This window comes from Equus asinus, chromosome 5 (genome assembly GCF_041296235.1).
Source record: "Equus asinus isolate D_3611 breed Donkey chromosome 5, EquAss-T2T_v2, whole genome shotgun sequence".
NCBI lineage: Eukaryota > Metazoa > Chordata > Mammalia > Perissodactyla > Equidae > Equus > Equus asinus.
Window position 1 is genome coordinate 42045682 of NC_091794.1, and position 26177 is coordinate 42071858.

At 39.1% G+C, this 26177-nt stretch overlaps 1 protein-coding gene across 9 annotated transcripts in view; it reads right to left on the reverse strand.

The window, feature by feature from the left end:
• Window positions 1-22944: 22944 nt before the first annotated feature.
• KCNMB2 (potassium calcium-activated channel subfamily M regulatory beta subunit 2) overlaps window positions 22945-26177 on the reverse strand; it is a 223797-nt gene continuing 220564 nt past the window's right edge. For all 9 annotated transcript variants that reach the window (XM_014838368.3, XM_070509404.1, XM_014838367.3 and 6 more), the window contains one exon: window positions 22945-24319. In XM_014838368.3, coding sequence (XP_014693854.1) covers window positions 24035-24319 — 285 coding nt within the window. In that variant the 3' untranslated portion in view covers window positions 22945-24034. The remainder of the gene's footprint in view (window positions 24320-26177) is intronic.

A 26177-nucleotide genomic window follows, 5' to 3' on the forward strand; every position in this document is an offset into this window, starting at 1 on the left:
CAGTCCATATTCTCTTTGCCAGCAGCAAGAACCTCATCTTATTGTAGCTCTTTGCCTGGTGGGGTAACCCAAATTTTTATTCCTGAGGGATCTGGACCATTAGCATTCCTACCTGAATTGGGTTGTTGTAGTTTTCCATTGATTTTAACAAAAGGGCATGCTAATACTAGGAGACACTCTGAGAGATCTCCTGTACTCCAGACATGCTGTTCCTTACTTTCATTTGTAGTAGCAACTCAATTTCGCCTTGGTAGTTAGGAAAAATCTCCCTAGCCAGTGCAGTAATTCTCTCTTTGTCTGTTGATTTAGAGCCATTAGGAACAAATGGCTGGATGGCAGTCTTAACTTCCAGTTCAATGAAATCATTGTTGTGTCTCCTGGTGGAAGCATTAGACCTGGAAACTTAGACCTTTAGACTAACAGAGCAGAGGTTTGCTGGGCATAGGAGGTCATGGGGGAGAGAACCAAAAATTTTGCTAGTGGATAATTAGGGCTAATAGTGAGTGGTGCCACTCCCATTTCCACTCCTTGATTCCTGCTCCCATGAATCCTAGCTCTGGGAGAAATAGAACCATATATTGGATGCTGAATTAGAGCATATATAGCCTCCTGGAGAACCTTGCCCCAGCCCTGCAAGATACTGCACCACTGTAACTGAGTCTTCAAAAGGCCTTTCCACCCCTCTATTCAGCCAGATGCTTTAGGATGTTGGCCATATGGTAAAACCAGTGATTTCCATGATCATGAGACCATTGGTACACTTCTTTTGCTGTGAAGTAAGTTCCTTGATCAGAAAAAATGCTGTGTGGATTACCATGATAGTAGCTAAGGCATTCTGTAAGTGCAAGGATGACAGTTTTGGCAGAAGCATTGTGTGGAGGAAAGGCAAATCCATATCCAGGGTAAGCATTTATTCCAGTAGGAACAAAGTGCTGCCCCTTCAGTGATGGGTGTTGTCCAATGTAATCAACCTACCACTGGCTGGCTGATCAATCCCAGGGAATGGTGCCATATCAGAGACTAAGCATTTGTTTCTCAGATTGGGCACTCAGCAGCGGCTGTAGCCAGATCAGCCTTGGTGAGTTGGAGTCCATGTTGCTGAGCTGATGCATAACCACCATCCCTGCCACCAAAGCCACTTTGTTCATGAGCCCATTGGGCAGTGACAGGGGTGGCTGGGAATGAGGCTGACTGGTATCCAAAGAATAGGTCATTCTATCTACTTGAAGCCCACCCTTTGCAGTGGCTTCTCCCCCCTTTCTTTCTCCTAATAAGTCCTTGGCAAACATTCTATATCAGTACATGAAGAGTGTTAAGGAAATGTATCCTTCCAAGAGATGTTTGTTTTTCTTTTGTATAATGTGACCAGGCTGGATTTACAGCAATGCGATTTAGTGGAAGTGAACAATGAGGCGCAAGCTTATTTCCAGACCTGAACAGTATAGTAATGTCCGGCATGTTGAGTTGACCTCACAGAACCAGAAATACTCAGTACCTGAGCAGGAAGCCTGTGTTAGGATGTAGGGAAGTTCCCACACTTCAGAGTCTAGGGCCAGTTTTTGTTATGACTGTTTAGCACTTATAGAGTGGCTAAAGAGCATTGACCCCAACCAGTGACTATCCTTGGCTATCCTTGTCTCTTCCCAACCATTGAGCTCTTTAACTCAATGATGTTTATTCCTTTCATTCATTAATCTATGTATTCCCTCTGTCTCTTTAATCTTCTTGTGGGCAGGGACCTTGTCTTAATCATTGTATTTTTTTTAATTGAGGTAACATTGGTTTACAATGTATAAATGTATAATGTATAAATTGGTGTATAATGTATAAATGTACATCCTTATATTTCGATTTCTGTGTAGATTACATCATAATCACCACCCAAAGACTAATTATAATCCATTACCACACACATGTGCCCAATCCTCCCTTTTACCCTCCTTCCTCCCCACATCCCCTCTGGTAACCATTAATCTAATCTATGTGTTTGTTTGTTGTTGTTTTTATCTTCTATTTATAAATGAGATCATATGGTATTTGACTTTCTCCCTCTGACATTTCTCTTAGCATAATACCCTCAAGGTCTATCTGTGATGTTGCAAATGGTGAGATTTCATCTTTTTTATGGCTGAGTAGTATTCCATTGTGTGTATATACCACATCTTCTTTATCCATTTTTCCCTTGATGGGCACTCAGGGTGTTTCCAAGTCTTGGCTATTGTGAATAATGACGTGATGAACATAGGGGTGCGTATATCTTCATGCATTCATGTTTTCATGTTTTTTGGATAGCTACCCAGCAGTGGAATAGCTGGATTGTATGGTAGTTCTATTCTTAATTTTTTTGAGGAATCTCCATGCTGTTTTCCATAGTGGCTGCACCAGTTTGCATTCCCACCAGCAGTATGTGAGAGTTCTCTTCTCTCCACAATCTCTCCAACACTTGTTATTTCTTGTCTTGTTAATTATAGCCATTCTGATGGGCATAAGGTGATATGTCATTGCAGTTTTGATTTGCATTTCTGAAATAATTGCTGATGTTGAACATCATTTCACGTACCTGTTAGCCATCTGTATAGCTTCTTTTGAAAAATATCTGTTCAGCTCTTTTGTCCATTTTTTTTTTTTTAAAGATTTTATTTTTTCCTTTTTCTCCCCACAGCCCCCCGGTACATAGTTGTGTATTCTTCGTTGTGGGTTCTTCTAGTTGTGGCATGTGGGACGCTGCCTCAGCGTGGTCTGATGAGCAGTGCCATGTCCGCGCCCAGGATCCGAACCAACAAAACACTGGGCCGCCTGCAGCGGAGCGCGCGAACTTAACCACTCGGCCACGGGGCCAGCCCCTCTTTTGTCCATTTTTTAATTGGATTATTTGTTGTTGAGATGTTTGAGTGCTTTATATATTTTGGATATTAACCCCTTATCAGATATATGGTTTGCAAATATCTTCCCCCAGTTGTTAGATTGTCTTTTCGTTTGTTGATGGTTTCCTTTGCTGTGCAGAAGATTTTTAGTTTGATGTAGTCCCATTTGTTTATTTTTTCTATTGTTCCCCTTGCCAGGTCAGACATGGTATTTGAAAAGATGCTGCTAAGACCGATGTTGAAAAGTATACTGCCTATGTTTCCTTGTAGAAGTTTTATGGTTTCATGTCTTCATTCAAATCTTTAATTAATTTTGAATTAATTTTTGTATATGATATAAAATAATGGTCTACTTTCCTTCTTTTGCATGTGGCTGTCCAGTTTTCCAACACCATTTATTGAAGAGATTTTCCTTTCTCCTTTATATGTTCTTGGCTCCCTTGTCAAAAATTAGCTGTCCATAGATGTGTGGGTTTATTTCTGAGCTCTCTAATGTGTTCCATTGATCTGTGTGTCTGTTTTTGTGCCAGTACCATCCTGTTTTGATTACTATAGGTTTGTAGTGTATTTTAAAATCATGGAGTATGATGCCTCCATCTTTGTTCTTTCTTATCAGGGTTCCTTTGGCTATTCTAGGTCTTTTGTTGTTTCATATAAATTTTAGGATTCTTTGTTCTATTTCTGTGAAAAACGTTGTTGTAACTTTGATAGAGATTGCATAGAATCTGTAGATTGCTTTAGGAAGTATGGACATTTTAACCATGTTAATTCTTCCAATCCAAGAGCATGGAGTAGCTTTCCATTTCTTTGCATCTTCTTCAATTTTTTTCAACAATGTTTTACAGTTTTTCAGTGTACAAGTCTTTCAACTTTTTGGTTAAATTTAGTCCTTTGGTTCTTCTTGTTGCAATTGTAAATGGGATTGTATTCTTAATTTCTTTTTCTGCTACTTTGTTGGTAGTGTATAGAAACACAACTGATTTCTGTATGTTGATTTTACATCCTGCAACTTTACTGTACTCATTTATTATTTCTAAAAGTTTTTCAGTGGATTCTTTAGGGTTTTCTATGTATAAAATCATGTCTTCTGCAAATAGTGACAGTTTCACTTCTTCCTTTCCAATTTGTATCCCTTTTTCCAATTTGTATCCCTTTTACTTCGTTTTCTTGCCTGATTTCTCTGGCTAGGACTTCCAATACTATGTTAAATAAGAATATTGACAGTGGGAATCCTTGTCTTGTTCCTGCTCTTAGAGGGATAGCTTTCAGTTTTTCTCCATCGCGTATGATATTAGCTGTGGGTTTGTCATATATAGCCTTTATTATGTTGAGGTATTTTCTTTCTATAGCCATTTTATTCAGAGTTTTTTATTATAAATGGGTGCTGTATCTTGTCAAATGCATTCTCTGCATTTATTGAGATGATCATGTGATTTTTTTTCCCCCTCATTTTGTTAATGTGGTGTATCATGTTGATAGATTTGTGGATGTTGACCCATCCCTGGATCCCTGGAATGAAACCCACTTGATCATGATGTATCATCTTTGTAATGTATTGTTGTATTCGATTTGCTAGTATCTTCTTGAGGATTTTTGCATCAATGTTCATCAGTGATAATGACCTGGAATTTTCCTTTTTTGTGTTGTCCTTGCCTGGTTTTGGTATCAGGGTAATTTTGGCCTCATAGAATGCGTTAGGAAGCTTCCCCTCCTCTTCAATTTTTTGGAAGAGTTTGAGAAGGACAGGCATTAAGTCTTCTTTGAATATTTGGTGGAATTCACCAGGGGAGCCATCTGGTCCTGGACTTTTATTTTCTGGGATGTTTTTGATTACTGTTTCAATCTCCTTACTGGTGATTTTTCTATTCAAATTTTTTGTTTCTTCTTGATTCAGTTTTGGAAGGTTGTATAATTCTAGAATTTATATATTTCTTCTAGATTATCCAATTTGATGTGTATAGCTTTTTGTAGTATTCTCTTAAAATCTTTTGTATTTCCGAGTTATCTGTTGTAATCTCTCCTCTTTCATTTCTGATTTTATTTATTTGAGCCTTCTCTCTTTTTTTCTTGGTGAGTCTGGCTAAAGGTTTGTCAATTTTGTTTATGTTTTCAAAGAATGAGCTCTTAGTTTCATTGATTTTTTTCTATTTTTTGGTCTCTACTTCATTTTTTCTTGCTCTGATTTTTATTATTTCCTTCCTTCTACTGATTTTGGGCATAGTTTATTCTTTTTTTTTCCAGTTCCTTTAGGTGCACTGTTAGAATGTTTATTTGCAATTTTTCTTATTTGTTGAGGTAGGTCTGCATTGTTATGAACTTGCCCATTGAACTACTTTTGCCGTATCCCATAAATTTTGGCATGTCATATTTTCATTTTCATTTGTCTCCAGGTATTTTTTGATTTTTCCTTTGATTTCTTTGTTGACCCAATAGTTGTTCAGTAGCATTTTGTTTAATTTTTGCAGATTTGTGGCTTTTCCAATTTTCTTCCTATGGTTTATTTCTAGTTTCATACCATTGTGGTCAGAAAAGATGCTTGGTATTATTTCAATCTTCTTAAATTTATTGAGACTTGTCTTGTAGCCTAATATGTGATCTATCCTGGAGAATGTTCCATGTGTATTTGAAAAGAATGTGTATTCTGAGGTTTTGGGATGGAATGTTCTATATATATCTACTAAATCCATCTGGTCTAATGTGTCATTTAAGGCCAATGTTTCCTTATTGATCTTGTGTTTGGATGATTTATCCATTGGTGTAAGTGGAGTGTTAAAGTCCCCTACTATTATTGTGTTATTATCTATTTCTCCTTTATGTCTATTAATAATTGCTTTATATATTTAGGTGCTTCTGTGTTGGATGTATAGATATTTACAAGTGTTATATCTTCTTGTTGGATCATTGCCTTTATCATTATATAGTGCCTTTCTTTGTCTCTTGTTGCAGTTTTTGTTTTGAAGTCTATTTTGTCTGATATAAGTATTGCTACCTCAGCTTTCTTTTCATTGCCATTTGTGTGGAATATCTTTTTACATCCCTTCACTTTCAGTTTGCGAGTGTCTTTAGGTCTGAAATGTGTCTCTTGTATGCAGCATATATATGGGTCTTTTTTTTTTTTTAATCCAGTTGGCCACCCTTTGCCTTTTGATTGAAGCATTTAGTCCATTGACATGTAAAGTAGCTATTGATAAGTATGTACTTATTGCCATTTTTTTGGAGGAAGATTAGCCCTGAGCCAACTGCTGCCAATCCTCCTCTTTTTGCTGAGGAAGACTGGCCCTGAGTTAACATCCATGCCCATCTTCCTCTACTTTATATGTCGGGTGCCTACCACAGCATGGCATGCCAAGTGGTTCCATGTCTGCACCCGGGATCCAAACCTTCGAACCCTGGGCCACCAAAGCTGAAGGTGTGAACTTAACTGTTGCGCCACCAGGCCGGTCCCCTTATTGCCATTTTTAAACTTTTTTTAATGGGTGTTTTATTTTTTCTTCACTGTTCCTTTCTTCTTCTCTTGCTCTCTTCTCTTGTGGTTTGATGGCTTTCTTTAATATTATGTTTGAGTTCCTTTCTCTTAATTTTTTTCTGTTTGGTTTGTGATTACCATGAGGTTCATACATAATAACCTAAGTGTATAGCAATCCATATTAAGTTGATGGTCTCTTAAGTTTGACTTCTTGATAAAAGCTCTCTTCTTTTACTCCCCTCCTCCTGCATTTTATGTTTTTGATATCATAGTTAACCTCGTTTTTGGTGTGTGTATTCATTACCCTCTTATCATGGAAATAGATAATTTTAGTACATTTGTTTTCAACCTTCATATTACGTTCATATGTGATTGATCTGCTACCTTTACTATATATCTGTCTTTACCAGTGATTTTATTGTTTTTTTTTTAAAAAAAATAACTTTCTTGTTCCTATTTGTGGTCTTTTCTTTTCCACTTAAATAAGTCCCTTTAGCTTTTCTTGTAAGCCTGGTTTATTGGCAATAAACTTCTTTAGTTTTTGCTTGTCTGGAAAACTCTTTATCTCTCCTTCCATTCTGAATGATAACCTTGCTGGGTAGAGTGCTCTTGACTGTAGGTTTTTTTCCTTTCAGCACTTTAAATGTATTGTGCCACCCGCTTCTAGCCTGTAAGGTTGCTGCTGAGATGTCAGCTGAAAGCCTCATGGGGTTTCCTTTGTATGTAACTTGTTGCCTTTCTCTCACAGCTTTTAGGATTCTCTCTTTGTCTTTAGTTCTTGACATTTTAGTTATAATGTGTCTTGGTTTGGGCCTCTTTGGGTTCATCTTCTTTGGTGCTTTCTGTGCTTCCTGTACCTGGATATTTCCTTCCTTAGGTCAGGAAAGTTTTCAGCCATATTTCTTTGAATAGAGTCTCTGCCCCATTGTCTCTCTCTCCTCTTTCTGGGACACCTATATTATAGATGTTAGTGTGCTTGATGTTGTCCCAGAGGTCCCATAAACTGTCCTCTTTCTTCTCATTTCTTTTCTGTTTTTCCTGTTTAGCTTGGGTGATTTCCTCTAGTCTTTTGTCCAGCTCACTGATCCATTCTTCTGTATCATCTACTCTGCTGTTGATTCCCTCTAGTGAATTTTTCCTTTCCATTATTGTATTCTTCAGTTGTGATTGGATATTTTTTATATTTTCCATTACTTTGTTGAAGTTCTCACTGTATTCATCCATTCTTCTCCCAAGATCAGTGAGCATCCTCATGGCTATTAGTTTGTACTCTTTAGGAGGTATGTTGTTTATCTCTGCTTTGTTCAGTGTTTTTTCTAAGGATTTGTTCTGTTCCCTCATTTGGAACATATTCCTTTATATCCTCATTTTGCCTCTTTCTCTGTGCTTATATCCATATATTAGGTAGATCAGCTATGTCTCCCAATCTTGGAGAAGTGGTCTTGTGTAAGAGATGCCTTGTGAAGCCCAGTGTGCTTCCCTCTTGTCACCAGTTCCAAATGTTCCAGGAGTGTCCCATGTGTGGGCTACATGTGACCTTCTCTGTGGCAGGGTTGCTCTTGTTGCAGGTGCATGGACAAGCTAGGTTGTCACCCTGGCTGGCTGGTTGTAATACTCAGCCGTGTGCAGCTGCTATGGTCTCTTCACTCACTTTATCTGGTTTTGGGAGCCCCGGCACAGTGGGCTGTAAGGTCCAGTAACACATTCCTGTTGCAGTTTTTCTGTTAAGTGAGTAGGCTGCCAGCATGGCTGGTTGCTAGGCTCAGGGGCTTAAAGTTGCTGTAGGCTTCCTGCCTGCAAGGCTGTTGTCAGCTCTTTCAATAGTGCAGCTTGGTGGGGCTGGCCCCAGGTGTACAGCACACAAGTGTTTCAGGCATTGGAAGTTGAGGCTGATCCTCTACATGGCTGTTTGAGAAGCACAAGTCTGATCCAGCTGACAAGCCCCACTGCCCACAGGGCCACACACCCTGTCAACTCTGTCCTGCTCCATGTGCATGCCACACCCACTAAAGCATACCTACTTGCCCCACCTCAGGGAAACCCACACGCTCTGCCAACACAGGCCCACCCCTCATGCATACCCTGCCCCACAGATGCAGACCCACTCACCCTGCTGCAGATGTCCATCACACCCTGCCTCTGCAAGCCCACAGTAGCCCAAGGGCTTACTATTGGAGGGGTCAGTCTCTAGGGTGGGCTGCCTGGCTGAGCTGGATTAAATCAGTGCTTCAGTGGATGGGGCAGACCCTGGACTAACAGGCCATGGGAAGAACTCCAATGGTGTCTGCCAGTGTCTGTGTCAGCATGCTTGTACTAGGTCACAATAATGGCTATTGCCAATGTCTCAGTCCCTGGGGAGGTGGTCCCAGCTGCCTCTTGCCTCTCCAAGATATTCCCAGATCCTATCAAGTGAGTCTCTTTTCACCAAAGGACTGTACACCTTTCTTTCTGGTGATTTTACATTGCTTTCTGAAATGGGTGAATTTGTGCTTGGGCCTTTTAAGAGCAGGCTTTTCTTTCTCTTGTGTTCAATAGCTTTTCTGGGGTTATTCCCTGTTGTATTTAATAGTCAGCAAAGCCAGATATTATGACACTCATCTCAGTTGTGCTGAGTTCAAAAGCTGCTTATTATGGCACAACTCTCCCACTCTTTCCTTCAGAGAAAGCTTTATACCTTAAGATTGCTCCTGGCCATGAAATACCTCAGCTAGAATGTGGCTTTTTCCCCTCCAGAAAGGAATTTCTGCCTCTTCCACCCCAGTCACCACTGTCCTTTGTTGTGGGGGTTCTTTTTATCCAGTTCCTGGTTCTCTCTCAAGGGTAATTTTTCCAAGAGTAGTTGTAAATTTGTTGTGTCTATGGGAGGTGAGTTCAGAGTCCTCCTATGCCATCTTCCCAGCAGTCTCATTGTTGTATTTCAAATGCTTTGCACAATGCCTGATACATAGTCGGTGCTCATTTCATAGTCACTTAGTACTTTATTCAACAAATCTTAACTGAGCTTCTACTATTAAAACATCTTGAATGGAAACCCTCTTTCTCTTTTCCTTTTCCTATTTTTTTCCCTGGATGTTGCTCTTTCCCACTTTCTTTCCTTATTTGGCATAAATGGAAAACAAGCCTTATTGAAAGACAATTTTGTTCCGTTTGATTCTTCAAACACTTAGTGAGTGCTTACTTTGTGTTAGACATAGAATTTGACACAACTTTGCCTCATTGCACTGCTTGGAAGAAAAGAAAGACACGTAAAAATATAATCATAAGTAATATAGAGGATGCTTTTGGAGTTAGGGGAGTGTCTTACTGCCAGCAGATGTTTAGTGTGACAGAGGAGTTCACAGCTAAGAGATAATAATAATAACTACAACATACAGCATTTATATGGTGATTATTAAGTGCCAGGCACTGTTGTTAGCAGTTTACATAAATTATCTCATTTAATCCTCACAAAGAAGATGGGTGCTAGTATTATCCTCATTTTATAAATGAGGAGACTAAGACATAGAGAAGGTCACTAATGTTGCAGAGGTGCATAGTCCAATCCTGTCTCACTCCCAATTGCACCCTCAACCAGTGACTGACAAGAACTGTGTATTACGGTACACTGAAAACTATAAGATTTTGATGAATGAAATTGAAGAAGACACAAATAAATGGAATGATATCCTGTGTTCACGGATCAGGAGAATTAATATTGTTAAGATGTCCATACTACCCAAAGCCATTTATAGATTCAATGCAATCCTTATCAAAATTCCAATGGCATTTTCTACAGAAATAAAAAAAATAATCTTAAAATTCATATGGAACCACAAAAGACCCCAAATAGCCAAAGCAATCCTGAGAAAGAAGAACAAAACTGGAGGCATCATAATTCTTGATTTCAAGCTATATTACAAAGCTATAGTAATCAAAATAGAGTGGCACTATAAAAATAGACACATAGATCAATGAAATAGAATTGAGAACCCAGAAATAAACCCTTACATATGTAGTCAACTAATATGTGACAAGGGAGCTTAAGGATACTCAGTGGTGAAAGGATAGTCTCTTTAATAAACGGTGAAGAATGAAATCGGACCTTCATCCTACACCACTCACAAAAATTAGCTTGAACTGGATTAAAGACTCAAACATAAAACCAGAAACTGTAAAACTCTTAGAAGAAAACACGGGGAACAATCTCCTTGATATTGGTCTTGACACTGAGTTTTTGCATATACCACCAAAAGCATAAGCAGCAAGAGCAAAAACAAACGAGACCACATCAAACTAAAAGCTTTCGCACAGCAAAAGAAATAATCAGAGAGATGAAATTAAGTCTATGAAATGAGAGAAAATATTTGCAAACCATCTATCTGATAAGGGGTTAATATCCAAAATATACATAAGGAACTCATATAACTCAATAGCAAAAAAACCCAAGCAATCTGATTAGAAAATAGGCAGAGCAACTGAACAGAAATTTTCCAAAGAAGGCATACCAACAAATACATGAAAAGATGTTCAACATCACTAGTCACCAGGAAATGCAAATCAAAACCACATTGAGGTATCACCTCACACCTGTTAGAATGGCTATCATCAAAAACAGAAGAGAGAACAGGCGTTGGCAAGGATATGGAGAAAAGGGAACACTGTGCACTGTTGCTGGAAATGTAAATTGGTACAGCCACTAGGGAAAACAGTATGAAGATTCCTTAAAAAATTAAAAAATAAAATTACCATATGATCCAGCAATCTCACTTCTGGGTGTATATCCAAAGGAAATGAACTCAGAATCTCCAAGAGATATCTTCACGCTCATGTTTATTGCAGCATTATTCACAATAGCCAAGATATGGAAACAAGTGTCTGTCTACAGATGAATGGATAAAGAAGACGTGAAATATATATACTTATATAAATATTGTTTAGTTATGAGAAAGAAGGAAATTCTGCCTTTGTGACAACATTGATGGACCTTGAGGGCACTATTCTAGCTGAAATAAGACAGAGAAAGACAAATACAGTATGACATCACTTATACGTGGAATCTAAAAAAGCTGAACTCACTCTACTCACAGAGACTATAATGGTGGTTGCCAGGAGCTGATGAGTAGGAGATGTTGGTCAAAGAGTACAAACTTCCCATTGTAAGATGAATAAGTTCTGGAGATCTAACGTACAGCATGGTGGCTATAGTTAACAGTACTATAATACATACTTGAAAGTTGCTAAGAGGGTAGATCTTAAATCTTCTTCCCACATACACATATACAAATGGTAATTACGTGAAGTGATGAAGGTATTAACTAATCTTATTATGGTAATCATTTCACAAGATATATATGTATCAAATCAACACATTGTACATCTTAAACTTACACAATGCTATGTAAATTATATCTTAAAAAAGTTAAAAAAAAGAACTGTGTATTAAAAACAGGAAACTTGCCTCTCAGGTGGATAACTTTTAGGTGAGATGATTCTGAAGCAAGAGTTCTTCACTATTTCTCAGGTTCCCTGTGGGATAAAATGTCAGCCATCTACAGAATAAGCTGGCTTGATACTCTTCCCTTTATTAGGGAGAACTTTCTTCCCTCACTCACTTCCCTACTTCCCTACTGGTATTTTCTGAACCTCCACATAAACCAGTAGCACTGATTCTTTGTCTCAGGGGCTGCTTCTGAGTGAACCCAAACCAAGACAAGTAACGAGCCAGAGTAGAGACAAGATTTGAACCTAGGCATTGGGTCTCCAGTCCATGCTCTTACCAATCTCATTACTGACACTAGGAGGCAGGCTAGGCAGAAAGCAGGGGCAAAGGCACAGAGGCTTGAGAAAATCGGGTGGGTTTGAAGAAATAGTTCAGTACGGCTAGAACAGAGTGGCTTGGGGAATGGAGATGTGGATGACCTGGGGAGATGGGGCTGGAAATGTAACCTGGGATGAATCCATGAAGTATTGGTAGCTCAACTTATGACATTTGAACTTTATCACAAAGGCAGTGGGAAGTTATCTCACGGTTCTAGTCAGGATGTGATGTGATCAAATATCCATTCTTAACATTTCATTCTGGTATAAAGGAAAGAACGAATTGGGATGAAGGACAGTGGAGAGATGGGAGGTAGGAAGACTGGTTCTGAGGTCACAGCTACTAGGAGAGTGACAGTGTGGATAGAGAAGAAGGGGCTGGCCTGACAGATGCTCAGGGTGTGGGGTCAATGCAACCTGGTGACAGGTGTGGTTGGGTGCCTGTGTGAGGGAGAGCAGAGGTGTAGCATGAATGACACGGAGGACTGGGGCGTGTGTGAGTATGTGTGTTTGTGTGGGTGTAGAAAGGGGATCATTTCAACTGGACATATGAGTTGTAAGTGCCCAAAGACCACCCAGGTGGGGATGTCCAGAGGCAGATAAAGATAGAGTCCTGGGACTTAGGAAAGAACACACAACTAGATACACAAATTTTGAAATATCAATTGCTATTTGAAGATCTTAAAGCCCTGGGTATAGATGATATTCCTTGGGAAAAGGGAAGAAAGGCTGTGGAAAGTATATGAAACATTTTTACACACATTATCTCATTTGATCTTCAGAATAAACCTCTGAGGCAGGAAGGAAAGATATTATTTTCACCACCATCTTGTAAGGGAGACAATCAGGACACAGAGAGAGGTTAGGTGGCTTCTCCCTTAGCTGAAAGGAAGTAGTCTGAGGCAAGAAGTCTGACTACTGGCTCCACATCCAGTGCCCCTCTTGTCACGCTACACTGTCACTCACAAACTAGGTTTGCATGCCTGTGTCAAGTGATATAGATCCTCTCCAGAAAAGTTTTCCTTTTTTAGAGAAGGTGTCGTATTTTTCCCCATGTTATATATGTCTCTGTTGTGTTAGAGAAACCTGGCATTTGTCAAATCATGATCAATAATGTTCTTTTCTGTAATTTTGACTCGTTTACTGATAATTGGACAGACATTTAAGATAATGACTGGACACAGGCATAGATGACACCAAAGCTCATTTTCCAAGGCAGTTGCTTGCTTTGCAGGTGAATTGTCAGAGGCTCAGCTCATGCCTGGTTGTTTTTCTCAGCCCATTCATTTCTGCATCACCTGTCACCACGGTTGTCTCCCTTTTCATTATTTTTGACTATGTGCTAAGCATCCAGCCTAACTCTATAGAATTAAGTTTTAGGCTGTAATAATTCACACTTATTTGGTGGACATCCTAAATGCCTGCAGCAAATATTCCTGAGGTTTTTCTCTTCATCTTTTTATCTTTGGGGAAAGCACTCTCTAACCAGGACCGTAAGTCATGTCAGCACAGGACCCTGACACAGAGCCATCTCTGAATACAGAGAGCACAAACATTTTTGGCCAAGATTTTAAAAAACCCACTTCTAAAAAAAACCCTAAAACTGAAATCATACATACAGAAAACAGATTGGTGGCTGTCAGAGGCAGGGGATAGGGGATGGCGAAGTGAGTGAAGGTGGTCAAAAAATACAAAGTTTCAGTTATAAAATAGATAAGTCCTAAGGATGAAATGGACAGCACAGTGACTATAGTTAACACTACTGAATTGTATATTTGAATGCTGTAACTATGTGTGTTGATTGATGTTACCTAAACTTATCTTGCTGATCATTTTGCAATATATACATATATTGAATCATTATGTTGTACACCTGAAACTAATATAATGTTATGTGTTAATCATATCTCAATAACAATAAAAAAAAACCCCCACTTCCATCTCTTGTTTGCCAGGAGACAACAGTGACATTTGGAAAATGTTGCAGAAGAGGTCTTATAGGTGACAAATTGTGACATATTTTATTACAGGATTTGTGGCATATTTTATATATTTGGGAAAAAGTCCTGACAATGTCACATACGTATAAGTGAGTCAAGCCGCTGTAACATCCCTCGGGCGGCCACAGCCAGAACTTGGTTGAACAGACGAAGGAGCAGCTCGAGTACATGAGAGCAGAAGGGGGCTTGTCATGTTCTGCTGTGGTTGGCAATTTGCTTTCCCAGCTCATTAAGCATATGGTAAGTGATGGTGGGAAAAAATGATCCCAGATGATAGCAGGACACCCTCTGTGTTGTGTTTTTTCAGCTTTCTGCTGTTTTAACTAATTTCTAGTCAGTTATACTGATGTCTGGGTAGATTAGTGACTTTATTTTAGGCAGAAAAACATCATCATCCTGATCCTTCTCTTTGCTCACCAGAGTTTGCTTATTCTGGTTTAATCATGACAGAAATCGGGTTATGAATTATTTGTGGGAAATGACAGTTTCTGGGACTTCTGTCCTCTACCTTCTCCCCTCTTCTCTTCCTTTAAAATGTCTAGAACCGAGTCACCACGTGATGAGGAGCCATTTAGGAAGCAGATGTGCCCCACCTGGTGAAAAACTTGAATAAGCTATTTCTTCCAGAAGAGTGTATGTGTGTGTATGAGTGTGTGTATGTGTGTGTGTGTGAGCGTGTGTGTGTGTATGAGCGTGTGTGTAGACTTCCTAAGCACTGTGGCCCTTTTCCCACCATACCAGACCTCTTGAGTATCCAAATTATTTTTGTGAGGGCAGGAAGTGTGCCACTTTTGCCTATCATTTCTTTTTTGGGAGAATAAAAATGTTCCCAGTGTGATGACATTTAGCCATATATTAGGACATTTTCTTCTTACTCTTTCAGTGAGCTGGAAATAGGAGACAGAAAAGAGAGGAGAAACAACATTTTCATTTTCTGAGTTGGGAGTTCATATTGATGTCCTTAGTCTGAAGTTAAAATAAGTGACCGGTAATCCCTTGTGTAAAAATGTCAACACACTTGGATCAGGTGTATGGTTAATCAGGGCCCAGTTTCTTGACTCTTTTCTGGGAAGAAACCAGAACTCGGATCCAGTCTCTGGCACTTGCAAATGGAGTCCTGGTGTTAAGGACTCTGGTTCAAGCATATATATTCGTTTTCTCCTCCTTCTCTGTGTCTCTCCCTGCACCCCTCGTTTCCCTAATGGGTGGCTCTCTGGAGCCCTTAAACTCAGGTGCTTGCTTGCTCAGCCTCTATTTTTACAAGGCTTTCTGGGATTTCACACACTGGCTAGATGAGGTTCAATACAGGGACTGAGTCCCTTCGCTCACCACTTGGGGGAGTGGATGGGAATCCTCTGTAGAGGTTTCTCCTCCAAAGAAACTGGGGAGCATGAGACATAACATCTCAAATCAGTCTCTTGACTCCCATCCACATGTCCCTGTGGACGGGGATGCTTTCACATCTCCCCGAAACTGACCTGAGTTATGAGATTTCATTTGGCATGCTAAGGCTGGGGCCAGTCCTGGGAAAAATTGTAGGAGAGACGAAACTCATCTTAGGAATCTCTTATTGTCTACACTGCACGCGTCTTTCTACCTTTGCCTCCAAACTCTCAGTGCCAAGTCCTAAAAATAGTAAGTCTCTGCCTTTTATTGTTATTCATCATAAAACAATTACTGTGCCTTATATACTCTATGCTGGACATTTTGCTAAGCATTTTATATACTATCTCATTTAATCTTATGATTTGGATATTCCTATTGCCATTTTCCAGATGAAGAAACTGATGCACAAGTAAGTTGAGTATATTTCCCCAAATCTCACAGCCAGAGAGTGACATGAAACATTGTTCAAACTCAGGTCTGAATGATTCTACAGCCTGTGTGTTAATCTCTTATTTAGACTTTTCCCTTCTTGGGCACTTTTTCATTCTATAAGTTTAAGATTCCAACTGTCTCCCATCAGAACTTACCTTTCATGTCCTCTGCAGCCCTGCTCTTATTTCTGGGGTAATAAATGGTTCCAGGGTCCATTAGTGTGCTGATGAATTATTGGCTGAGACAGATAGCATTGTCTGGGGCCATCTACAATTTAACTGCTGGGTCACAAGAATCTATAGTAAGAGGAACAGATGTCCAATGGTGGCTTTTCTGGTATTTTTGTTGTTTGGGAAGATCTTCATGTCACAATACAGAGAAATCTACTTAATTTGCCTGCTTTTTATTAATAATTCAATTATTCATTTACGTAACATTTATAGAGTCCCTCCTGTGGGCCAGGAATTGCATTGGACTAGGTGATGAGAATATAACAACAAAATAAAGCAAAGATGAATAAAACAAATCCATGTCTTCAAAAATCTTGTAGGAGTACCAGAGAAATAGACAAGACTATAATGTAGGATAATAAGTGTTTTTTATAGAGGGGTGCAATGGGCTGTTATATAAGCATAGATGATAGGCACCTAACCTAGGCCTGGGGAGCTCAGGAATGACCTCCTAGTGAAGATGAAGTTCGAGCTGAATCTTAAAGGATGAGTATGAGTTAGCCAGGTGGATAGAAGGGAGATCAGAGAAGGGAGTCTCAGGCAGAGGGAACAGTAAATGCAAAAGCCCAGAGGTGTGAAAGAATTTGGAACACTGTGGATGGCCACTGATTAGACCTCTGAAGCATAAGAGGTATGAGGATGACAGTGGGAAAGAGACTTGATGGGTCAGTTCACTCCATGATCCAAGTCATTTGCAGATGCAAAATAGTACTAGTTCTTGGGGGTGTAAGTCTTGCTAGATAAAGGCAGAACATAAGGCTGGTCTACAGTCTGTTGTTGAGTGAAAAGCTCCTCCTTTTAGCAGTCTTCAATGCCTACAAATGCCAGGGTCAGGCTGAGTTTTACTGCTGCTTTACACAAGACAGAAGTAAGGATGGGGGACCACGTGAAGATAGCTTGAGTTTCCCCAGTGGCTGCTGTTCAGGATCATGGACTGCACTGACATCAGAGGTAGAGTAAATTGCTGGCTTTACCTGGTCTTCCAAACGGCCCCTTTGTTTCAGTTCTCCATGTTTTTTTAAAAATTGAGTTTAGTGGTAAATGATGGCAGTTTTTAAGGCTACTCAGCTACTAAAATGCTTCATTCTTGAAAGCAGAAACAGTTGCTGATTTCCACTGTTGGATGATTTGGACATGTGGCTTCTCAAACCTTCCAAGGGGAATCTTCTAAACGGTCTCAGATGTGTGCCAGGCTAACTTGAGGGTTGTTAGTATTCAAAGGGTTATTTATTTAGCCAGATAGCATGACATTTTCAAAGAAACTGAGAGTTGGAAAGCCTCTTTGTTGGTGTTAGTGCAAAACTAGTTTGTTGCAACTAGCTCTACTGGCTGAGCTGGACCTGGCTCCCGGGATTTCCGTTGACAGATGCCCGAGCTGTATTTAGAGCACACTCTTTTTCTAGGAAAACTGAAACTTCCCAGCTGATTATGACTTTCTAGGGATGGACCTAAGTGTAGCATTGGCACCAACTTCTGTATCTGTCACAACTGTTGGAAAGGAAGGGATATATTTTATATGCAGTATGAGTCCCCAGTCTAAACTTTGTGCTTTCTTCTCAGCATTGCCAGATGTTAGCTACAGCAGTTGAATGCTTTTGGTTAGAGACAGACACTGTTAGTTGTTCCAAAATGATACTTGTGTCTTGCTTAAGGATGGCGCCGGGATGACCTGTTATGTTTGCTCGCCATGGGAAGGAGCTCAGTGTCAGAGTTTGCAGCTGCCTCACAAACTGCTGGATTTTTAACACAGTAAATAAAAGGGCTGAGCTTTGATGACTCTCCAGCTGAGGAGGCTGATGAGTTTGGACAGACATAAGCTGAGGGTATGATATGGATGTCTTGATATTAAGCTGCCATGGTGTTGCAGACGGTAAGTGAGGTTGCAGATGGTGAGTAATGCTTCCTGGTGATATCTCTGTGACAAGATTTCTCACTGCGTGGTCCAAGAAGGAATCATTTTCTTAAATGTTAGGATGTATGAAAAACCTAAGGGGTAGGGAGAACCCATCCTTTCATCTTTTCACATGCTCCTTAAACGGATTTACTCCAAATAAGTAGTAAATGGGGCAATTGAATCTGTGCTAGTCCAAATAGTTATCCCAAAGGATAAAGCCCTTAAGAAAAACAGAGAAATTCTTTAATATCTGATGAACAGCACTAGTTGCTTAAATTAGATTTTCTAATTCCCAGTCTCTTTTCTCCATATATTATCACTCCTCTTCTTTCTTTTAAACTAGTTTCTGTTTCCTATCAACTCTTTCCTCTTAATGTGATAGCAGTTGCCCCTGACGGAACCTCTTGTCTCCTGCCAAGATCAAAATATTCCTGCATCTCTCACTGACTGAAAATCAGAAATGATTTTTTTCTTTTAAATTTTATAACTGAGGGAGTCATAGAAAAATTGCAAAGTAAATTCTGAGCACTGGTTCTTTTTGCTCCTTTACCCTCTCTCTAACACTGGTTTTTCTCCCCATATGTGTGGCACTTTTTCTCCTACTGCCAAACTCTACATGGGCAGAAGAATTTGGTCTGAGTTTTCCCAGTTGCCTGTGGTGGACATCTGTGGTTTTCCTTGCCCAGCCTCCCATCCTTTCTTCTTTAACACACACTGGTTTTCCTTTGGGGATTTATTTGACCCCGACTTAGTGGAGCTGCAAATAATGTGCCCTGACTCCATCAACAAGAGGTTGGGCCTAGTAGTGGACAAGTGGTACAAAAAGAACTGGTGTTTTTGAGGACTGACAGGAATGCTGGGTTTCTCTCCTTTTGTGATTATGGACACAGGGATTTTGTGAATATGTAGCTGCTGGGGGTGATCTTTGCTGGAGTCTGGAGATTAAGAATGCGGCCAAGAGAAGAAAACAGACGAGCTGTGGAGAGAGACACAGAGAGAGAGACACAGAGAGAGAGAGAGAGAGAGAGAGAGAGACGCTGGGGGGGTGAGAAAGAAAGAGAAAGAGAGAGAGATTTTTATGAAGAGAAGTTGTGACTCCTACCTTAAGGAGTTTCTGGTACTGCTAAGAGTGCTAACAGGTGGTGGGATTGCATAGAGGACCTTGAAGGCTTCTCCACGGCCTGATATCACACTATGTTGGTCATAAGTTGTATTACAAGTTGCAAACTTGCAAGGGCTTCAGAATTAAATTTGTTTTAGAAGAACTTGGCTAAAGAACAGTTCTGGAAGCCATGATTAAGTGATTATGTTGTTAGAGAGAACAACTTCTCTTCCTACCTAAATGAAACACTTGTTCATAGAGTCACTACCGGAATTCACAGATTGACATTTCCTTCCACTTCCTTGGCATTGCACGGGAGAATGGTACCTTAGCCAAGCCAAACCCACGACATGATTGTAGCAACATTTTATTAGGAACACGTTTATGCTCCTAAGTAATCTGCTTACCTAGTCAGACAATTTAGTCTGGTTGTCATAAAGTCAAAGAAGAACGTACTGTGGAATTTCAGAGAGTGTTACCTTTCAGAAGGCCAGATCGTGCTTGAGAGGTGGTGCAGGATTAAAATTCACATGAGCGTCAGAGGATTTAGCTAGCTCATCAATTTAATTCATCCAGGAATGTTTAGGTTCTAATGAGTGTATTGTTAACTTTTTAAAATTGATGTCATTTATGCTACCTTTATAAATTTTCATTTATGTCATAATTCTGGCTGAATGGGTTATTTTCTGTCATCTTATATTCTTAAAAAATGGAAGTTTCTCTTTCCCCATCCCCTCCTCCATTTTTGAATAGAATAACACTAATAGAACAAGTTAGTGACAGCAGTATTGATCTGATTTTGTGTGGATTTAGTGGGTAGACATAACAGGGAGGCAAGCTTCAAACTGATATTGGGAAAACATTCTAGCATTGTCTTATTAACCTAGTCTATCGCTGGCAGGATTCAAGTGGTCACTGTCCCTGTCACTAGACGATCTCCCTGAAGGATGTTGTCAAAGGGACTTATGAATTGGTGTGAATTTTGGGCAAAACGACATTTTAGAGCTATTCTAGCTCCAAGACACTGTATACTGCTAGTGGTTATATTAATACTATCAATACTATTTCTTCATTTTACTACTAATTGTGATAATCACTGTTCAGTAAGCATCTATTATATGCTATGTAGAGTGCTAGGCATTATACATATATGTCCCAGTTAAGCCTCATATCAACCCTCGGTAGATATTTTCACCACTGATGTGGGTTTGAGACCTAACTGTTCTCTATTTTTTTCATGGGTGTTGTCTCGACCCTTCTAGTAGAGTACCAGTTCATTCTTAAGAGAGAAGGCAGTGTTGTACACTTTGTATTATTCCTTACAGTTGCTTCAAATATGTAAGAATGGAACAGATTCAACTTAAAAGGTGTCTGCTCAGTCCTTCCATACTCGACACCCTGACGAATTTTTCCGGAGAGTTCTGAAACTTTGTTTCTTGGGTCAGATTTCCCACGTGGTACACACATTGGAGTGGTTACTACAGAACTGTGAGATTATTCTTGCTGAATTGTTTTACAAGGGGAAAGGGGAAAAAGTCGAGGTTGAGAAGAAAAGGAACAATGTCCACCCTTTAATCACCTCCTCTTCCCCACCAGGACAATGAGAATTACCTTATCTGCTCAAGCATTGTTCATTTCAGTATTTTTGTAGGAGAGGGGAGGAAATTTAATTATGTCTGCGAATAGCAAACAATTCCTTTAAAACTGTTGTTTTAACCCACTTGAGTCAGTTGCTCATATTTTGCTTTTCTCCAGATCTCTCTGTTAATGTCAATGGAATGATTACAATGTCAAGGTGTTTCATCCACTGGAATGTGGTAAGATGTTTACGGCTTGACATATTGAAAATAATATTTGTTATATAAATGCCATGCATAGTCACTTTTTAGGTCATTTGCAGCAATGAGAAAAGAGTAACATGCTGGAAACTTAAATGTCATGTGGTCTACATGAGAGGTATTTTGTGATTGCCTACATCACCATTCTGATCAGTCAGCATTTCACCAGTGGTTTCTACAGGATCGTATTTTTTATTATAGCTATTTGCAGACAATCATTGGTATATTTACCATTTTCTGGTTTTTAATATAATTACAACTCAGGGAATTTGAAATCAATAAAGTTTTGGATGTGATGTGCCAATTGGATAATGAAAGTGATTTGGAAGCAGATATTCTGTGTGGGAAATCATCCCTGTTGAATGATGCGGAGGCTCAGAGCTGTGCTTCTGGCAGGTATAAATAAAGCTTTGGGTCCTAAAGAAGAGGCACGTGGATTATGGGGAGTATCAGCAGGAAGGCTGTTTTTTAATCCATGGACTAACACGTGTAGATTCTATTTGAGAACTAGATCTGTGCTATGAAGGCTGGACAATGGTATTCATTCTTCCTTCTATACACCTAGGAGTGAAAGCTTAGTGTTAAAAAGGAACCTTAACAGTCAGCTGGCCTCTCATCCTAATTTTACGGTCAAAGAAGTCAAGAGATGAATTGAGAAGCCTAAGTCACCTAGTTACCATGTCTTAAATGAAACCTTTTAACTTTCAATTCAGCGCTCTTTCTTCTTCACCCCTAAAATCCCTTCCAAACCTCAGCATCCCTCAGTGTTATCTAAAAGAACCCAAAGCCGTGGAAATGGTGATCATAATGGGAAAGCTACAGCCTGGGTATTTTCTCAGTTCCTTGTAACCTTGGGGAAGTTACTTAACATCTCTGAGCCTCACATTCTCATCCGTAGGATGGGATAACAGTAGAGCTGTCTCTGTGAGGGTTGTTATAAAGGGTAAATTAGTTAACGCGTGGAAGGCATTGAAAACGTTATTATTAGTAGTAGTTCTTTCTCCTTTAACAATGAGTGTTTAAGTGTGTATACATTTAAATTACTTGAAGGGGCTGTTGCTTTATTAAAATTCAAGAAGGCACTAGTTAGCTTCTTTCTGGTGTCATTATTTTGTGATTTCTACATTCTTATCTGAAATATCAGTTGGGAATTTTTAATTAAAAATCCAGAGGAAAATAAAAAAATAACTCATCTAGTAATTTCACTTGCATATGTTTCATACTTGAATCACTTGAAGGGAAGCCCAAAGAACATTAAAGATTGCAGATTTTCAGCTCCACAAGTCACGGAGATTTCTCTATTGTCTTCAGGATTATGTTTTTAAGGTGGAGTAGGAATAGAGTCTTCCATCATATTTTCCAAATATTCATAATATTGTCTGTATGTGTTTGGATGTTAAGAAAAGGAACTTTCTTTATAATCTCTTTAAATACTTTTAACGATAGTGAGTCATATGTTTTTGGACTATCGTGGGCTTGTCAGCTTCGAATGCAAGAGGTGTTCAGATCCTGCTGATGTAATGAATTTTCTTTTTAAATTTTAATTACACGTTTGAAGTCTTGATTATACCCTAGGGATTTATTTGCTTATGAAAAGTCAAACTATGAATTACAATATTGCAGAATCATTTCCATTTCATCAGATTAGTTTCACCATTCATTCCACAAATATGGTTTGTAAAATTTTGCAATACCTAGAAAACTTTGATAGTACATTTACAAAAAGGTACTTAAATATAGATGAGAAAGTTAGATGTTTGTCTTCTCCTCTTGATATTGATGTTAAATAAAAGATGGAATGTTTTTGTTTAAAACCAATCCCTCCTTCTTCCCCCCAAATACAATAAGCGAATGGCAATGTGAACAAAGGCTTCCTTTAAATCTGTTATTCAGTTCAAGTGTGTGTTAGGAAAAAAGGTCTATTCTGTGTATAAAATCTAGCAACTAAAAAGGGAATTATTGTAAATAGAAAAATAAAACATGTAGAGGAGACAAATACTCTGTGCACATAGCTTTAAAATCCCGACAGGGGGCGCTTTTCAGAAAGAGAGACTATACAATCATTAACTCAAACACAAATTCCCAAAGAGCAATATTCCAACACGTTCATTCGCCACAATAGATTTACCCATTGAAATCAGTCTACCAGAATTGACCAGCAAATGGGATCTTAGATTTACCACCTAACAGTTCAATTGAAATGGAATAAAGATTTTCCCACAAATCTCTTACTAACATAGACTTTCCTGGATTGTAATGGAGCATCTACTCAACATTCAGTCAGTTCACAGGTAATGAAACTCCTTCTAAATGTTGTCTCCTCACACAGTAGCAGGGTCTTACATGGAAAAGGGCTCTGTTCAGTTTCTATTTAAATCACAAGAAGAGATTACAGAATTGTTAATGAAAACAGCTTATTTTTTTCGGAAATCAGTTAAAAAATCTAGAATTATGAATAGAAAGTAATAAAAGAAAAATAGCTGGTCAGATTTCCCTCCTTTTTTACAGTGATATGGTAGAAATACAAGGAAAATGTGTGACATCCTTTAGTTTGGAAATCTGGTCCCTTCACTTGCTACAGGGCTCAGTTTTAGAGTAGGAAAAGAAAAAATATTTTTGGCTGTAGCTTTAGTAAACAATGGATGATGAACAATATTGCAGAAATGTCTTCAAGAGATCTGAAAACTCAGAACACAGACCTTATCACATTGATATTGTCTACATTCCTCCACAAAGCTTGGCAAATGAATAACTGAGCCCTATTTTGGCGGAACGAGAGAAGGAAGTTCTAATTCCAGCATTGAAACAAGATTATGAAACAACCAACACAAAACACTTATTTCTTCTCCTGAATAATAAAGACATCATGTTTGCATATAGGACAGCTTTTGCATTATTGCTCTACATATAAGAATATATTAAGGAACTCATAACAGACTGCACATTACAAACTTAAGGTTCTTTGGTGAAGAATGAAAGAAAACAGTATTTGAGCTTTAAAGAAAATGATCTCATCCATTTTGCTTTTATCTATTGATCCGTTGGATCCTCTCACAGAGCAGGGAGAGGTACTGTGTGAGTTTCACCATGGCAACGATCGCCACGCCCCCAGCCATCATACAAGTTGGCCAGAAGAGTGAATGGAACAGCACGTTGGAACTGTAGAGTTTGGTTAGGATGACGCTCTTCTGGTTTCCTTCTGGGTCAGAATAGCAGGAGAAGTGTTGGTACTTCCTGAAATTTTCCATGACAACATTCACCAGGGACATGGATTCTTCAAAATTTTTTCCACACTTAGGTATATAGGAGCACTGTAGAAAACAAGATAAACTGTCAGCAGAACATACTCTGTCTGTGTGTGTGTGCATGTGCCTGGTACTAGGAGGGGATGAGGTCTGGAGGCCAACTTAATCATCTGTGAAATAACCATGATGATTATTCTTTTTCATATTCAAGCTAGTGCCTCCAGGAACCCTAAGAACTCACACATTGATTTAAAAAATATTTTTAGGTATCTGACCAAGATGTACTTTGATAGCTCACCCATATATAGTTTACATATTGATTACAGTTGAGTGACTCCAGTGGATTCTTTCCACCACAATGAAGCATGGTGAGTTATAATTATTCCCTACTGAGCATACTTTTCCATGGAATCAGAGTGTCAGCCTGTCTTTTATCTGTCCTCAGCTGTCCCCGTAATATCAAAAGCTACCAGTTCTCTCAGGGAAAGCAGTTTACTCTTATCTTCTTGGCTTGGCTTAATTTGTGCAGCCAAGTCACCTTGGTCACCTTGCTACTGTATTCAAGAAAACAGCTATATCCCTGGACAGTTGCTGAAAAAGGATTGGGAAAGTATAGGGATACTGAATAAGTAAAGAGCTGTGATGAATGGTTTATGCCCAGTTAGCATGACAAAGTAACTTTTTCCATAAACCAAGGAAAAATACAACAGAACCAAGTCAGTTTACTCTTCAACCAGCACCGATCTGAGAACTTAAAATAACTTTCCTTTATCTTTTCACCTCTCTTCTTTCTTGCGATATCTCTTCTATATGTCTCTCTTTTCTTGCTACATGCTTATATCCTTTGAGTTCTTTCTTTGTATCTCTCTTTTCCTTCCCTGCCCTGCCCCTATTCCTCACTTCGCTTTATATTTTCCCCTCTATTTCCTCTTTTTGTCCTCCTTTCTCCTTCCCTTCTCTCTTCTCTGGATACAGGTGGAATTAAAGAACTTTGTAGTTTTTCTTCTTATTATTTATTGGACATATTTTTGAACACATTTTTCCTAATTTAAAAAGCAGTCTCTGGAGAGACGAAATCTCTGTGACCTTCCCTTGGTTTCTAAATGGGCACTGACAAAACTGATATGACAATAAATCTAACTTTTTCCTTTTTCTTTTTATATTTTTGCTGAGGAAGATACACCCTGAGCTAACATTGGTGCCAATCTTCCTCTATTTTATGTAGGTCACTGGCACAGCACGGCTGACGAATGGTGTACATCCAGCCCCGGGATCCAAACCTGAGAATCCAGGCTTTCGAAGCAGAACACCCTGAACTTAACCACTACACCATGGGGCTGGCCCCCAAATCTGAGTTTTTAAAATTTAAAAAAAAGGGATTTAAGTCACGTTTCTGGGAGATGTGCAGGTCCTTGTTTAACTCTTTCTCATCTCTATGGCAAAGTGCCTCCCAATAGGAAAAAAATCCCTGTCCCTTGTTATACACATTATCAAATGATTGATTTAACTGATTTATCTGAATTAAATTGGCTTGTGACAAGATCACCACTAATCTGTATAATTTTCAGTGTGAATTAGAAAACTATATCCTCTTTTCAAAACAGCATTATTTTCTATTGAAACATTGTCATAATACATTGATTTTATGAAAAAAAAACCCCTACACATTTTACTTCTATTACCAATTGATAAGTTGTGATTATAAATATTCACATCTATGACTTTTACCATGTGACCGGTACTCCTAGGGTTGTGCAGTGCACAGCTCACAAGACTGTATGCAGAGACACAGATGAGGTGGGTTGTTGGTGAATTTTGAGGTGCATTGATGGGAGCTTTGAGTTAGGATCCTGGAATTCCAGGACAGTTTAGACTTGTAGATTTCACAGGAAGAAAATATGAAAGAAACAGAATGCGTTTGCTA